Source organism: Bidens hawaiensis, unplaced genomic scaffold, assembly GCF_021521415.1.
Source record: "Bidens hawaiensis isolate Kalapana, Puna unplaced genomic scaffold, B.hawaiensis_p1.1 tig00001236_1, whole genome shotgun sequence".
Classification (NCBI taxonomy): Eukaryota; Viridiplantae; Streptophyta; class Magnoliopsida; order Asterales; family Asteraceae; genus Bidens; species Bidens hawaiensis.
The window spans coordinates 4,057,937-4,075,910 of record NW_027491070.1 but is presented as its reverse complement, the minus strand read 5'-3'; the positions used below and the strand labels follow the sequence as shown (position 1 = coordinate 4,075,910).

General features: G+C 37.2%; 1 protein-coding gene across 1 annotated transcript; it reads left to right on the top strand.

The window, feature by feature from the left end:
• Positions 1-310: 310 nt before the first annotated feature.
• Positions 311-3,248, top strand: LOC143565755 (glycerophosphocholine acyltransferase 1-like). The gene is made up of 8 exons (XM_077052629.1): positions 311-385; positions 466-555; positions 689-746; positions 837-937; positions 1,008-1,103; positions 1,184-1,277; positions 1,379-1,616; positions 2,755-3,248. Exons 1-8 carry the CDS (start codon positions 311-313, stop codon positions 3,128-3,130), a joined length of 1,128 nt encoding a protein of 375 aa, XP_076908744.1. The 3' UTR covers positions 3,131-3,248.
• The last annotated feature ends 14,726 nt before the right edge of the window (positions 3,249-17,974 follow it).

Here is a 17,974-nt window from a genome sequence, read left to right as displayed (position 1 = left end):
ATTCAGAGCAACCTAGTCTGATTCTCACGCCGGAGGGTGGTCACAAGGAGGAACCCCCCCCTTCTCAGTGACGAGCTTACGGTGTTTGTTTTGCAGGTCTCCTGAAGAACAGCCTTCTCAGCTAGACCTCATTCGTGGGAAACATTACTTAACCCCCAGATTATCTATAATCTGTACCGGGTCACTTAGTGTTTCTTCACAACCCCACCGCCCATATCATTTTATCAATCTCTAGACCCTTCTTCGATTAATAATTAATAAAAAGGCCCAGCAGCAAATCATATTCAACTTCAACTCCCAAAAAGAAATCATGTCGTCGAGCAATGAAGACACTGATGATTACCAACCAATGGCTTTCAAACAGAGGTTAAAAGATCGATCCAGGGTATACGCTTCTGCTTCTGCTTCTGCTTCTGCTTTTTATTATCTACCTTCTCTTTGTTGATTGATTGATTGATTGTATAGAGAGTTGCCGAGACTAAAGAGAAAACCAAGGAGATCCTCTCCAAACAAGCTGTTAAGATCGCTGAAGAACATGAAAGCTTCATCACTAAGGTTAATATACTCTTACCAATTATTTAATTCTTTCCTTTCCTTTCCTTGTATTTATCTATCTTAGATTAATAATACTGTATTCACATAACAACAACAACAACATGTACATGTATCTTCAATTTAATACTACCAGGTTACTCACTTTATGGGTGTCTTTGCATTTGGGGGATTTTGCTTTATTCTCGGTGCAAGTAAGTCAAATATTTATATAATAATAATAATAATAATAATAATGTCTTTCTTCTTCATTTACCATTCTGAAATTTTCCAATACATTTCAGGACCCCAAGATATCCGATACGTTTACTGTTTGTTTTATATTACCTTTGTTCCACTTAGGTGGATTTATTATCGCTACAAGAAATGGCATTATTACTTGCTCGTAAGTTGTTTCCTAACTTTTAATATTACGTTTGTTCCACAGTTTTAACTCTTTTTCATATCTTTTGCAGGATTTTTGCTACTATGCTAATACCATCTTCTTGATCATGCTTTTGTTTTTTCCTAGAAATGAAAAGCTTTTCATGGTTTGCTTCTCCTTTGCAGAGGTATCTAGCTATGTATTGATATTAATTTGCATTTTGTTTTCGTCAACTTATCCGTCTATCATCATCTTGGTTATTTGCAGGGTCCACTAGCATGGGCGTTAATCGTTTGGCGTTGTAGTCTAGTCTTTAGCTCTGTGGACAAACTCGTAAGCGTCCTCATACATCTTTTACCAGGTTAGTTAATACTCAATTTCATATGTTACGCTTGTAATCTGTTAGCATGTTTTTAGCTTATAAATGTTGAATCAGTTATGTGTATGCTTTCATTATTACAGGCGTTGTCTTCTTTACCATACGGTGGTGGGACCCAGCCTTCTTTGAAGCAATGCACCCGGAAGGAACCGCACGTAGGGCTTCATGGCCTTACGTTGGAAACAAATCATTTTTGTGGCAATGGTTATTTATGGTCCCGTTAATTGCTTATTGCCTCTGGCAAGCTCTTTATTTTCTGATCGTCAATGTTCTTCGAAGACAGAGGTTATTAAGAGATCCTGAAGTCATGACTTCTTACAGGTTATCTTTCTTAATTTTCCTTTAATTTTTTATGTATTTAGTTAATTGGTTAAAAATAATACGGTAACGGTCAGGGGCTTATATGTTGATTCAGCAGAAGTACACATTTTTTTTGTCAACAATTGACCAGATATATGATATAATCACAAATAAGTAGCTAGCTACCTTCTTAAATGCTGCCCTATATGGGATGCTACTCAGTAAATGCAGTGAACACTACTAGTATTTGTAAAGTACATTAAACTAGACTTTACCTGGCCCATTATCATTGTATATTTATTGGTATAATTAGGCTATGTGTAGTGGAGGGGCTACAATTGGGGGCGAATTGTGACACGTGGCGCCCAGTCAGCAAAGGGGGCGAATTTGTTTTTGGGGTGTAATGGTGTAGGGGCTACAAGTTGGGCCCACAGTATCTTTTTTTTATTATTTTCTTTTTATAATTAAACTAATCAAATAAAAACCAATTTCTTCAAATAATTAATTAAAAATGCATTAAAATTAAAAAGAAATACAAAAAAAATACATAACTAAAAAAAATACATAACTAAAAATATAAAAAAAACATATAGCTCGGTTGGCGTACATGTTTAGTTTTGGGTCGGGAAATTGTAACGGATAGCTCGGTTGGTTTAGGTTCATTGGGTTCCATTGTAAGTTCACGTTCGGTTGGTTTTGCGAACCATGATGTTGACCGAAAGGAGGGAATGGGTGGTTCGGTTGGTTCGGGTTGTTTCTATGATTCATTTTGCATATACATATATATATACACACACAACATATATACATATACATATATATATATATATATCACACACACAACATATATACATATACGTATACATATATACACACACACACAACATATATACATATACATATACATATATACACACACACATACATATAATATAATAATAATATTTATTCTTCTTCCACGGCGATAAAAACCCCCCGCCCCCGCCCCTTTTCGCCCAAAATCGCCCGGGGGGGGGGGGCGGTGTTCGCGCCCAAAATCGCCCAAATCTACGCCCCATTACACATAGCCTTAAATACTTGTTTTCGCAAGTGGATCATTATGTTGACTTTTGGGGCTAATTGAAAAAAATGAATAATAACTGATGGTAATATATAACAGGGAGCTTTCTAAAAAGGCACAAAAGGCGAACAACTTGTGGTGGCGATTAAGCGGTTTGCTTGGAGATCAAAACCGTCCTTTTATGTATATTCTTCTGCAAGGCCTTTTCACTGTTGCAACAACCGCACTGACGGTCCCTATATTTCTGTCATATGAATTGCACCTTGCTTTCCAAATACTCAAGGTTTCAGCAACCGTATGGAATGGTGGTTCCTTCTTACTTGAAGTCATGCCAAGACAAGTTGTTCTCAAGGAGAAGAAGAAACTGAAGGTGGTGCAGCTGCCTATGCAAGAACAAGAACAAGAACAAAACCCGAGTCATGATACACCAGCAGCTGAGGTAAACCATGTTTCTGAAATGCATGTTTCAACATGATAGTTGAACTTCCATTTTGTGTTCTATTTGTTTTGCTTATATTGTTAGTGGTTGCTTGGTTTTGTGTACATTATAATTATAATTAGAATTATAGTTATAGACCTGGTTGAAAGGAAAATGTTTATGTATTATGCTGTTAAATGTGTACTCATTTGTTCATGCTTTATGCTTGCTTAACTAACTTTTGAGCATTAAGTAAAGTAGTTATGTGCTGATTCTGCACATTGAGTCTCTTATACCTAACCACATGACAATTAAACACTTATAACAAGTTGCCAGTCAATGGTTGCTATAGGAGTAGGTCTATTCATAGCCAAGTAACGTGTGTATGTCTCTATGCGACAATTTAGTATATCGGTTTGGCAATATGTTTGTGCACGATAGAGACAATATAGTACATCGTTTTGGCAATCCGTTTGTGGATGATAAGCTGTGGACATGTTCAAAGCCACACCTTACTTCAGTACAACAAACAAAATCATTTCAAATTTGACCAAGGAAATTGGGGTCCCAAGTAGAAATAATGGTAGATGGACGTACAATCATCAAGTTCAATTTTTAGTGAAGTTAAAACTATCTACATCGGTGGTGTCCAACAGCATCACCCCTCCCCGCCCTGCTTGTTGTCGCCTTTCCCAACCCAACCCTCACAAACCACCAAGAGAATACCCCCAAGGTCACAGTGCAATGCTCCGTCTCTTAGTTTTTGTGTAAAATGTAAATATATCTTTGAAAAATATGAGCACACACTTCCTTGATACATGCTTGGTCAAAGAGAAATTCTATATGATGCATAGCAAAGCCCATCGCAATAAATAACGTTTTGGTAAGAATCGTGATGAATGGTTAGGTTACAAAAAAAACAAAATATTGAGATACTGGTTACAAGACGGAAAATCTTATAATATTGGCTTGGGTGTTACATAGCGAGCAAGAAAGCCTTTTGTTACTGTTGCACGCTTGTTGTCACTGAGCCTTTTGATTGTTATAGGGTACGTTTAAGTTTCGGGACGCATTTGAATTACTGAATGCACTTTATTTTTTGAAAGTGTGTTGTTTGATTGCATATCGAATATTTATTTTTGTAAGACAAATGGTAAAGAAAAGCGTAAATCCATACTACAATTGTTTTTGTTTTGAACAACATACATATAGGTATACATTAAAACTGAACCTAATGGAAAACCTTCTCTACAACGTTTTTATTATATGACTACACACACAAACACTAACTCACTAGCATAACTAAAGTAGGTATCGTGACTTGAAAGCTAGTTCAGGGTTTGAAACGACCACAATACCCCTTCAAATCCAAATCCAAATCCAAGATGATGATGTATGTACAAACTCGTAAGTTTGTATTTCAAGGGAAGGGCAAATTCGTAAAGTAGCAGCAAAAGCAATTCCCCATGGCCCATAGGCCCGCTAGACAGACTAGACGCTGTTTGTTTTGGGGTTGAGCCCATTATATTATGTTTTGTTTTCCATCCTCCATTCATCTTTCAGCCTCGATATAAAACTATCAGCCTTAGCATTCACATCTGGGCTTGGAAAACATATCGGCCCACATCCCGAACTCGGCCCAATTTGATCACCACCATGCAACAGATCAACACCATCATGGTCCGGTGAGCTACACACCGAGCTGTGGCAGCTCCGTATCTTAACAAAATCGCCACGGACCTCGAACAACATATCGGACACCTTAAACGGCGGTGGTGGAGGCGGAGGCATTGGAATCAATGGAGACTGTGAACCACTATTCATTACAAACTCCTCCTTTTCATAGTAACCACCGTTGCTTGTTTTCGTCGTCGGTCTAGGTGGCTTGCCTTTGCTCCTAGATCGCCCGATTTGAGGCTCCGGTTTCGATTTTAGAGGAACGATGGCGGTAGTATTATTATAACGCTTACTATTTGTTCCGGTTTTGAATAAGGTGTTCATGATTGATGATGGAGGTACTGGTGGTTGTGGTTGTGATTGTAACTGAAACCGTTTACTTTTGCCGCCAGATTTGAATATGTTGTTGAAAATTGAGTTCGGTGGTGGTGGTGGTGGAGGTGGTGGTGCAGGAACGGAGTGAATTCTCTTGTGTTTGCTTCCTTTTTGGAATAGATTGTGGAACACGGACGGAGGTGGCGGTGGAGGCGGTGGTGGTGGCAGTGCAAGTATTCGTTCGGTTTCTGGCGATTTATTTCTTAATTTGCGTTTGTTTTTTCGTTTACTCGGATTATAGATTGAGGATATAGCGGTGGCTATCTCTTTCGTAGCGTCACTTACTTTCCGTTCCAACGACTTGTGTTTATGATGCGATCGGTGCACTCTTGGTGGTGGTGGTGGCGGTGGCGGCGGCGGTGGTGACGGTGGAGGAGGATAGGATCTCAGTTTATCCTTCCCAATACTTTTGAACGAATGCTTGTATGATGAAGCAGACGGTGGTGGTGGAGGTGGGGGTGGGGGTGGGGTCTGCACTAGAGGTTGTTCGGGTACTACATGTGAACTAACCACAAAAGTATCCACTGAAATTTCCTTTACATTTGAATTTTCTTTGTGTTCTTCTTCACTCCACCGCGGTAGCTGGTAATCAGGGCGGAGCGAAGAAGAACTAAACGGGATTGGTGGATACAAATTCTCATTTTCACTCACTGTACGCGTTGTAGTGTTGTTATAATACACATCCACGTCAAAATAACCTGATGGAACACTGCTACTATTATTACTACTACTCTCTGCTACAAAACTGCCAGGGGATGAAACGTCATCATTCTTATTACGAGCCATAAGACCGCAAAGAATCGCAAAAAGTACAAGGAAAATGTTAAGCGAATCCCACGTAGACTTTACATAGCCCGGTTTTAGAATATGTGAGGTATGATACAAAATAGGTGGGAGTAACAAGAAGAGAAATATCAGTGCAAGGATTGGGATAAGAATTATGAGAAACACCGGGTCGATGGGAGGTGTACGGCGGTGGTTGGTGGCTAGTGGTGGTTGTGACCAGAGGGCCGGTGGAGAGTCGTCCATGGCCATGGGTATGAGTTGGAGAGGGGTTTTGTAAACAGAAAGTTGGAGGACAAGGGATTTATATAGTGGTGGTGTGTGTAACGTTAGTAGATTTTACAATCATTTAAAACAATTGATTGTTTAGGCAATAAAACATGACATTTGTTTCTTGTATCAAATAATTTGCAAGAATATGTTTGAATAATATTAAGAAATGTATATTAATGTACACCTCAGCCTCTTAGATTATACGGACACATCACGGTATCTCTAGCTCCAATGATTTGAAAATTTCAAACCATGTGTCATGATTAATTGTACATCTAGCTTGGTTTGAAACATTCCATCCTGTAATTGGAACTCGTAACTAAATTATTATGCGTGTATTAATTACTGTTGTATAAGTGTTTTATGTACTTCAGTTTTAATGACCATTTTTCATTTAACTTTATTGTCATATAAAGTTTCCTAGATCTCACCATGCTCTCCTAAAATAAATAAAATAACACTTTAACTAATATGATTGGTTTTAAGGGTGGGTGTTGGCCTATAAGATTAACATCAACTCACCTTTTCTGTTTCTTTTTACCCTTTTAGAGTTGTTTCAAATATTCCATTGATATTAATAAATTAAAAGCAACTTCCTTTAATGAAGTGCACGGTGCACTATTTTCTTTTCTTTTTTTCTCTTTTGAGGGCGATGCATATTTAAAAATAAGGTTTAATTGGGTTTGAGTTTTAAGAAGTTGGATACATATCTTTGTTTTTTCAAGTGGTAAGGGTTCGAGTTCATTGATTATCAAATATGTGTGATACAAACATTTATTTGCTTATGCCAATGAGTCAAAATTATTCTTCATGCCTATTAGTAGGCTTCTACACGTGATTATGAAGCTAGAAGTGTTTCATAAAAAACAGACCAAGCTAAAGGAAAGTAGCAAAACAAATTAAATAATGTTGTGCTAATTGCTAAACGTAACTATTTAGTATTTACTTCAATTTTACTATCTGTACATCCTCCTTCAAATTATAACTGAAACCTTTTATTTTTCTTTTTGTTTCTTTTGTATAATTTTTATGTGAAGGCTGAACTTTGTAAAAAATATTGATCCTTTTATATATAACACAAACCGAACTACATCTGGATAATGGGTAAGCGAGCAACAAGCTGCGCCTCTATCCCCTTTTGAATCGCAAAGCCTATTCTATTAAATATAAATCCTTGGTTCTTCGGGCTCTGCGAGTCACTGTGGACCACCTTCTGCACCCGCTCCAAGAAGCGAACCGCCTCGGGAGCTAGGGATCCAAAAGTGTCGAAGGCAAATGGAATGAACACGTGTTGATTCTCCAAACACGATGTCTCATGCTTAGCAACCTTCCTAGACTCCGCTCTCAAAACCGCTTGTCCCGGTATGAAGCCACTGTCTCTCAGCCCCACCAACGGGGACACCCAGTGAGGTCAACACACGCATGCTTACCCCCCTGCCCAACCAAACACAAGAACATCCGCATGACGCAGGGTAGATCTTCCCTCACGCGGATCAGTCAAAAAGTTAACAGGTGCCTCTTTCTTGGCTGAGATCCCGACACGTTTAAGCACATCCCATAACACATCTCTAACCCAGTCATGACGATACTTGAATCCCGGCAATTCCTTACAGTGGAGGGCATGCTCACCGAATCTATCCAAACAAGCTTTTTTACAAATGGGGCATAATTCATCTGGAGGGAAAAGGGGAATCATAAGCCGATATTTAATGATGGCTCTATATTCAACTGCCGACATCCATTGCCCAAGACCTTCAATGGGCACAACAGTCAAAAAATCCTGGGCATGAGCCCCCTTGAGACAAGCTAAAACTGCCTTTTGTCTCGGGGTCATATCAAATCACTCCTCCAAATCATGTACGTGTTTACCATAAAGAGCACTCGCCAATGTTTGTTGAGGTTTCTTGGGGGCGGTCTCCTTATCAGTAAAACCGCCTATATCAAACTTTGTATAATTTTTATTTGGAAGCTGAAGTCAGACTTTTTTAAAATTAAGTAGTTTTTTTAATGTTTAATCTATATGTTTAGCGCTTACAAATTCAATTCGTTGTAAATCCAAATGCTACGTTGATATACTACTAAATCCAATGCGATTATCACCCCGTGTTTACGTGTGTATATTTCATGATGTATTGTTCCTTCTTCCCACATACAATATAAATTACATATTATTTGTTTCTTTAGTAAGTCGTAACCCAGTTACTATTGCATGATCACAACTCCTGCACGAACAAAAGTCGGATGGTAAAGCATATTGTACATGAATCTTTCATTTCATAATTCGTTTATTTAATAAGTAAACTAACATGTTTCTTGTTTAAAACAAAACACTATAGTAGTTATCATTTTATGCATTTATGTTCGTTTACATGCATATATATAAATCACATGTTCCTATATAGTATATACAAATTCATTTCCTAGGCGAACAAGCATAACCTAATATCACTAGTTCTTATTTAACTGTGTTCAAATGCATGCTAGCCTAAATTTAGACGAAAGAACACAAACAAAGTCACGTTTGTAGCCGTGCAGTTCGATTTCATCCTAAATGTTGGTATTACGTTGTTATTCCTGAACTTAGCTAAAGGCGTAAAGTATCGTATTACTTTAAACAAGTAAACGTAAAACATTTAAACTGTTTTATAATATAAATAATAGTAACATGCTTTTCATAAGTTACAAAAATATGACAGGCTCCATTATTAAATGGTAGAAGATTTCAACTCCGCACTTCGTGGCAATAACTTGAAGTAGCAAACAAAGGACCCGCCTTCATTATGTATAAAGTATAAACAAACAACGTATTAATTATTAAGTGACAACTACAAAATATGAAAATGACATGTACATATATCTCGTCTGCCAGGTTACCTCAACAGCTGGCCTCCTTCCACGTGCTGTTCCATATCATCATGTACAAATCCAATTAAGCTTTCCAGTTTCCATTTCTTTATTCTTAAGACTAATCTAGCATACGCAGGCAAAAAACCAATACGTATAATAAAATTCCCAATATTACTGATACAAGTATTTACAGTCGATCCACATATAGCAAATATATTGTTAAGTTGAATATTTTCGAGTTCTCGCATGTCACGCGTGCAAAATACGGAGCTGAATGAATAACTAGTATTACAAGTCGGTTGTAGTGATTAGTTTATGATCGACGTCGAATAATGAACATTCCAATAGATAATATTTAACTACATATAATCATTAACGGTTGTGCATGATATCCATGAATTCGATGAGTATTGTGAAACATATATCCTTATAACTATGTTATAATGTTACTAAAACTTATATCCCATCCAATGCCATTTGCCATGTCTATCTCTTAATAGTGTTTTTAAGTTAATTAAAAGGAAAAACTGATTTTCTTTTCCTCATGATACTCCGTTTTTATATTTACACTTATAAATTATAAATTTTAATTTATGGTATTTAGGATTATGCTTTAAATTATATTCATAATAATTTTCTATCTCCTTGTTGAATTTTGTAATCCCTTTATTTAAAAGTCATTCCCATTTTGGCTGGGAGATAAGATGATTTGAATGTGAATTTAGTTGTCAATTGATAGTATGCAATATTTAGCTATTTCAAAAAATGAATATCTAAAATATATGTAAATGAAAACGTACGTTACTAAATAAAAATTATGCCATTATAACCAACATTTTGTTTTTGGTAATCTGAGGCTGGCCTCAACATATGTATAATATTATTTGTTTAAAACCACACACACAAACACTATGCTATTCTAATAATAAATTAAATAAAGAAATTTATTCTAGGCGATGTGACGTTTTCAAATGATTACTCGATTACATATAGTCACTAGAAGTGTAGCGATTAATACTATGATTGACAACTTAACATAATCTATGTTTAAGCATGTGTAACCTTTGGAATCCATAAATTTACACAAAAATCATTGAATCACCATAACGTGAATAAAATCTTGCTAAAAGGGCATATGTTTTAGATAGAGTTTGATAGATTGATTGCACACCCTAACTAAACACCCTTCTTCTTTTGGTTTAGTACGTGGTACCAAATAAGACTTTACCTTTTCATTCAGGCAAGGTTCAACTCCCCTACTTGTAAAAAAGTTGTGAAATTTAGAAGTAAATTACAGAGTTTGTAAGTTGCCGTTAAAAAACACTAGATCACAAACAATAAGAAAAGAAAGCTTTCTTATTTACGATTAATGGATAAGTTGACATCTTAACTTTATACATCATGAATTATTGTCACTTTTCAAGTACATAATGAACTATTTGGAAAACATCGGGAATCAATTCAGAATTTCGTCGAGACAAGTTTAAACTTATCTTAAAATGATATAAAATTACAAGAGTTTCTATCCTCTGTTAAACTGTTATATTTTAATATGGTAAAGTAATTAGAGTGTACGAAAGTCACACATGAGCATTCATTTAACCTGGAAGCCAGCTAGAGTTACCAAAATAACACGTAGTATATATTACACGTCAATGAGTATATCATATTTAATCATAGGATGGTTTTGTCTATCGGCTAGGGGCCCAATAAACAATTAGGCAATATACATGACAACGTTTGCATGTGAAAAATGTATACATGTCGTTTTTCTTTCTAATTTTATATATTTTTTTGTCTCAACAGAGAATGACTCCTATAACTTTTAAATTATTATAAGCTAGCTAGGACATTGTTTAAATTAATGTCTTGTCTCAATCTTGTATATGAAATGAATCAAGCTCTGATTTTTCATAATATATAATGGTGCACGCTTCTAATTGATGACTTCAATTAAATTGTTTAATTTTCATAATATCAACTTTTTTTTTTCTACTAAATGTTTATGTGATATGAGGTAAACAAAATGATAACTTTAAAATCGTTTTCATATAATCTTACTATATTGATATAAACTGATTGATCAATTATTACGAAGATTCAATGATTGAAATGATTGAATTCAGTTTTGTTGGATTTTTAAGAAAGAGTTGATTAATTGTCAACTATTCACCAAGTGTTATTTTTCAGCCATAGATGCAATGCAAAATAATCCAAGCGGCATTGATCCCTACCGTACGTTTGCATCATTTTTAACCTTAAATTACATTATTTTGTTATATATATACACACACGATTACATTACATCACACAACTATTTTGAAAGTTAAAAACTTATGTGTTAAGTTATACAGATAATCTAAGTGAATTGTGTTATTACCAAAATATCATTATACTTATTTTAGATAGTCATGGCATATTCATATTATTTAAGATGATACTTTTTTTTAAGAACGACTAACTTACACGTCATTTTTCACGGACTGGAATCCCCAACATGTTGAAAATAAACACTATATTACACACTGGATCCGGTTCCACTAGGATGCAAGCTATTTGATGACTGATGTGTAACTGTTAAATGAGTCATTACAAAGTTGAACACTAGTCTATCATTTGTAGTTGTTTAAAAAAGTTGAAAACATGACAATAATATTTGGAATGATCGAAATATGCATAGTAGACAACTAGACATAAGTTGAAAACTAAATAAATAAAGATGACGTCATACAAAAGTAGACATAAGTTAGATTAGAATAAAAACATGATTATATTCTTTTACTATATATAGAACTAAAAATTAATTGACTAAGGCATGTGGTGCTGTGCAATTGTGCATATAAATCAATCATTCTAGATATATATAAGCTCGATCAACGTATCATTACGTTGAAATAAATTTAAGTTTACGTTGTTAGTCTGACTTTGTTTAGTTTCACTCGACAAATTGTTTTTTTTTTAGATTGGAAGCCACACTTACCACCTCATCACATGATCAAACTCTCCCTATAATATTGAGTGCCAATAATTAGATTAAAACACACTTGTCAAGCTTTGATTACCACATATATAAATATTAAATATAATACTTAATATACAAACAAAACTTAAAAGTATAAAAATTAAGTTATTATAACATTCTCATCAACTTCTTTAAAACGAGTCAAATATCAAATATAATATTTATGCCAAACAAAGTTATAAAAACATTAAAAGAAAATCAAACTAATTATAAAGTCGATTAAATATAAAAACAAATATTAATAGTTTTACAACACCAAAAATATAAACCTTGTAAAACTATTCGAAATTAAAAAGAATCAAAACGGCAAATAACTTTCAATGACATTCACATTTTGTAATAACCTCTTAATTTGCAGTTGTAATGATATTAATCACATTTATCTAATATCATCAGATATAGATATATCAAGATCTAATAACTATATCTTTTGTTTATATAGTTAAAATTGTTCTTATTTGCGTTAAATATATAATTCGTTTAGTTGTGCGAAATAAGTATACATCTCACTTGATTTGGAAAAAACAAGGTAGGAGCACAGAGCAAATCAAACTTGAGTTGATGTTGTATTGTGGTGAGTAATAGGGCTGTTCACGAGCCGAGCCGAGCCGAACCGAGCGAATGGTTGCTCGTTGCTTGGCTCGTTTACAACCGAACCGAACCGAGCGGCTGAAATTCGAAACGAGCGAAAACTGAAATGAGCCAAAATCGAATCGAGCATTTTTCGATCGAACATCGAGCGATTTCGAGCATTATTTATTTATTTTTCACTTTAAAAAATTCAATAAGAAACAAATTTAAATGTTGTAAATAATATATTTTATAAATAAATTAGTAGTTTTTAGACAAACATATAACATACTGTATTTTTTATTATAAATAAGTTTAGAGTGAGATATAATGATCATGTAAAAAAACTTTTAGTTTTCTAAAAACTTGAATTGAACAAATAAAACTATAAAATTAACGGAATATAAAAAATTTTAAGGGGTAAAAATAATCGTAAGCTTATATTTATGTGTTTTGTCTATATATTTATATATTTGTTCATATATAATTAAATAATCGTAAGCTTATATTTATGTGTTTTGTCTATATATTTATATATTTGTTCATATATAATTATATATAAAATAAATTAAAAATATTCGAGCCGAGCCGAACCGAGCATACCCTTGCTCGTTGCTTGGCTCGTTTACAAACCGAACCGAGCAGAGCGGCTCGTTTTCAATCGAGCGAAAAAACGAGCGAGCATTTTCCGAGCAATTTTCGAGCGAGCGGCGAGCGAGTTCGAGCGTCGAGCAGTTTGGACGGCACTAGTAGGTAACATATAGTCATATAGTGTACACAATAAGGTGGCATTATTTTTTTTAACTTCTAAAATATCTTTATGATTACCTGGCACTTACATAAGCCATTAGATCATGAAATTTAACGGCATTCGGTTATATTTAATTATTTATATTATTATTGTTAGGGTGAGATCCGATACATATAAAATTAACCTACTAAACATATAAATAACTTGAGTTTTTATCGTTTTGAACTATTGTAATTATGTTACAAAAAATAATACATTGTAAAAATAATTACTATAGGGGGTGTTTTGAATTCCTTATTTCAACCTCCTTATAACTTATTGCCATAAGCCATAAGTTACAAAAGTGTAACTTATGACTTATGCCCCTTACAATTTTCAACTTTGTCAAACACCTTACAACTTTTTAGAAAAGTTATAAGTCAAAAGGAGGGTAGAATAAGCAATCCCAAACACTCCCTTAGTTCAAAAGTTAAGAGTAATAATAATTACTTTAGTGTTAACATAATTACAATTACAATAGTTAGTTGTATACTTTTCATGATAAAAGTCATTTGTATATGATCCACACACATTATTGTTAATGGGAAGCATGTACAGTTAGTAGTTCAATGTTAAGACAAGTTTTGCGTTTGCATATTGATTCCCTCTAGGAGTCTGGAACCGCACGTTAAGGCAGTGTGTTATGGTTTAACAGTGTGGGGCGCCATCAATCTAAGTCAGCAACGCTTTTGAAGATAGAAGGGCTCTAAAGACCCTGCCAGAAGGGCATAAAGGGACGGGGGCGCTAGACTATCCATGCTCAAAGGGGGGGGGGGGGGGCTGGTCGCTCTGACACGATGGTGGTGGCGCGCCCGACGTTAACTGATATATATTGCTCACAACTTGGGCCACCACTGGCACTGAGTGACAGTTGCACTTTGCATCAGACAAATCATGCTTGCTGCTAACCAAATTTTTAATGTTACATAATCTCAAATTCGGAAATAAAATGCAGAAAAATACCAATAAACACACAGAAAATAAAGTAACAAGATACACCTCCAACTGCAAGCCCTTACATCACTTGAAACTAGGATAAACCAAATTACTAATATCAGCTTTTTGATCGACTATAACAAAAGTACTTTATAAAGCTTCTCAAGATTGTACAATTTGGTTGGTATAAAGCTTCTCAAGATTGTACAATTTGGTTGGTATAAAGATTGTACAATTTGGTTGAAGAGGTATGCACCCGCCTTAACATCGAGCAGGGCGGGTCAACCCACAAGATATACACAAGAGGCTTGAAATCAGGATGTCATGAAGACACAAAGCCAAAACCTATGCGCAAGCGCATGAAACATCTACGCGTGGCGCATATCACATATGCGCAAGCGCATGAAACATCTGTGAGAATAAAGAGAAGACCTTGCGCATCCCCGGGATAGGCGCATAAAGGCCGCGCGTAAGCGACATACAACAAATGAGACAATAGTCTAATCCAAATCAGGATAAGGACAACCATGATTGTACTCATCAGGCAACCTTTCAGAAGGTATCTTTTAAGGAATAAAGAATATGCTGATGTTGACAGCTGCCAATGAAGGGTGGACAACTCAGCAAAGCCCATGTGCCACCACGTGATGGCACATGGGTCAGGTGAAATACCTTGGTCAGAGAATAATCAATGAAAAAGCACCAGGTGTCCTAAGTACACGTGGCGCGAAGCAATAGGAGGAGGCCAAAAAGGCCCTAATGGGGTCTGAGCTCAATCATTGGAAACCCTAATACTATAAATACCACACCACCTCCACAGTTGGAGGCAGGGCAGAAAAATATACTCTAAATCCTTTACTCATTTTCACATCTTGATTATCTTCTCCTACAATACCTGATTCTCACACCGGAGGGTTACCCCAAAGAGGACCCATCTGTCCCTTTCTGAGGGGTAAGCTCACGGTGCTGTTCGTTTTGTAGGTAGAAGAACTCGTATCTCGGAAAACCATCGGTGATATAGCATACTCGTACCCGAGGAACGTTGATCGTATACAAGTAAGTCGATACACGCTTCTTCATTGGCGCCATCACCTGTTACAACGGCAACAAAACTACTATTTAATCAATTTTCTCTTCACCATGGTTTCCGGTGTTCGAAACAATGATCAAGTTCTGGAGGATAATGAGCTTGAGGATGTTAATGAGGGACATCAGGTTCTGAGGGCGCCGCGTGACACTGCGCGCACCGCCAGTAACCATCCCTTCAACACAACACCTCATAGTCAAATTGAAACTCCCCCAGACGATCTCACGTTCCAAAATCTGACTGGTGCAAAACAAAAAGGACCAATGGGCCCGGAAGTTGAAACCAATGACCCTAAAGAATGGCTCATAAACGAACAACGGCGTTTAATGGACAAATACAATGAGTTGGTAAAACACAAAAAGTTAGCCGATTTAACACAAAGGCTCGCATTTGATAAACAAACCATTCAGGGAACAACAAAAAAGACGCGCGCGCTGGAAGACGGTCATTCTGTTCACACCGAACAAGCTGATATTAGTGATGAGGAAGAGGTGCACAGCATGAAGAAGACGCGAGATACTCATGCAGGAGGTTCATAGCTTCGCGCACACATGCACATAGCACCTGGAGCCAAAGCTGATATGGATTTATACACACCATACAACCCACAAGCGAAAGAGCAAGTGGACGTAACCACACCATATAGGCCAGCCATCTTGGTAAAACATTCAAAGTTCGCTGAGCGCATTGCGAAGGCTCCCATTCAACACAAAACCAAGATGCCAAGTGGTTTAGGCAAGTACGATGGTACAACAGATCCAGATGATTTCTTACAAGGTTTTTATAACACTGGAAACTTAGAAAGCTGGACGATGCCAACATGGTGTCACATGTTTGCTCGCTGCCTCACGGGCGCAGCGCGTGTCTGGTTCGAAAGCTTGCCGACAGGACAAATCGATGGGTTTGAAGAGCTATTGGAAAAGTTCCAGGCTCACTTTGTACAGCAGCGCAGACACACGCGCGACCCCCGATGACATCATGCACTGCGTACGCAGGAATGATGAAACCATTGAAGACTACATAACTCGTTTCAACCAGGAATCTCTTGCAATTGGAGGCATCACTGAACAACTCTTGCGCGTGGCCTTTATACAAGGTGCGCGCAGTGATCAACTCCGCAGAGCTCTCGTGAGCAGAGAAGGCATGCCAACCACTTGGGCTAAGCTTATGGAAGCATCGCGAGTCTTCGCGTGAAATGAAAAACAAATTGCCCAAGACAGAGCAAGAGATAAAGGGCATTAAACAGAAGCACCACGCAGCAATGAAAAGAGGCGCAAACAAAACTCCGTATGGTCCAGGTTGCAACAAACCAATTACAGAAAAGCAAGCGCAACAAAGTTCACCCCAACCCCAAAAAGACATTCTTAATCGCGGAGAATGTGACAAGAAGGAATGCGGCAGAGAGCCTAACAGACCTCTACCAAGAATATGGACTCCCATCACCAAAACGCCTTCGCAAGTGTTAAGCACAGAGAATGTCCAGTTTAAAAACCCCAGGCCATTACTCCATAAGGGACCACCGAACAGTGGCAAGTATTGTGAGTTTCACAAATCCACAGGGCACAACACTGATGCATGCCATCATTTGAAGGATGCGATCGAAAAAGATGTGAAATCAGGCAAGTTGGCTCACCTGGTAAAAAATCCAAGACCAGAGAACGAACAACCTGACGGAGCCTCAGCCAGTAAAAAATTCAAAAGAATCTGTGTAGCTGAAGGAAGAAGGCAAGGGCAAAGATCGAGGAAGAGAAGCGCGCAAATCCAAGGGGATTGGCGCGAGCAACAAGTAATCTTTCCAAGAATCAGAGGAGGCCCGTCTATCAGCAGCCCTCTAGTCATCACTGCACACATCGCTCATTATGAGGTGTCAAGAGTCCTGGTGGACACCGGTAGCGAGTCAGACATCATGTATGAGTAATGTTTCAGGAAGTTGGATCCAGCAGACCAAGCAAGGCTTGAAGTTGTGAGTGCACCAATCTCGGGTGTCTCAAACGAAATTATTCACCCCCTAGGTCAGATACAATTCGAACTAACTATGGGGGATGAGAAGCACAAGCGAGCTGAAATTGTCAACTTCCTGGTCTTGCCCACCACTTCATGCCATAGTATGATCTTGAGCAGAGGAACGATTGCCCAATTCAACGCCATACCGTCACCAGCGCATGGCGCGTTGGGGTTCCCAACACCAACAGGAGTAACATTTGTGTACCGAGATCATTTATGCGCAGTAATAAGTATACCTCGAGAGGGGAGAATGAAGCTTCCAGTGGCAAATAACGCGCCAGAGGAATGGATTCTCAACCCAAAATTCCCAGAACAAACAATCACAATCGGAGCTATGATATCAGATGACACAAGAGTGAGAATGAAAAGATTGCTCACAACGTATATGTCAGTCTTCGCGTGGCAACATTCTGATATGACTGGGGTTCCGCGAGACCTGGCGCAGCACTCTCTCAACACATTCAAGTCCGTGGAGCCAATTGCTCAAAAGAAAAGAGTCATGGGAGACGAGAAGACAAAGGCCATGAATGAGCAAGT

Excerpts from the sequence above, each read along its gene's own strand:
- LOC143565755 (XM_077052629.1), top strand. The coding sequence starts at position 311 with ATGTCGTCGAGCAATGAAGACACTGATGATTACCAACCAATGGCTTTC. Across the intron at positions 386-465 it reads GGTTAAAAGATCGATCCAGG|AGAGTTGCCGAGACTAAAGA; the intron begins GTATACGCTTCT and ends TTGATTGTATAG. Across the intron at positions 556-688 it reads ATGAAAGCTTCATCACTAAG|GTTACTCACTTTATGGGTGT; the intron begins GTTAATATACTC and ends TAATACTACCAG.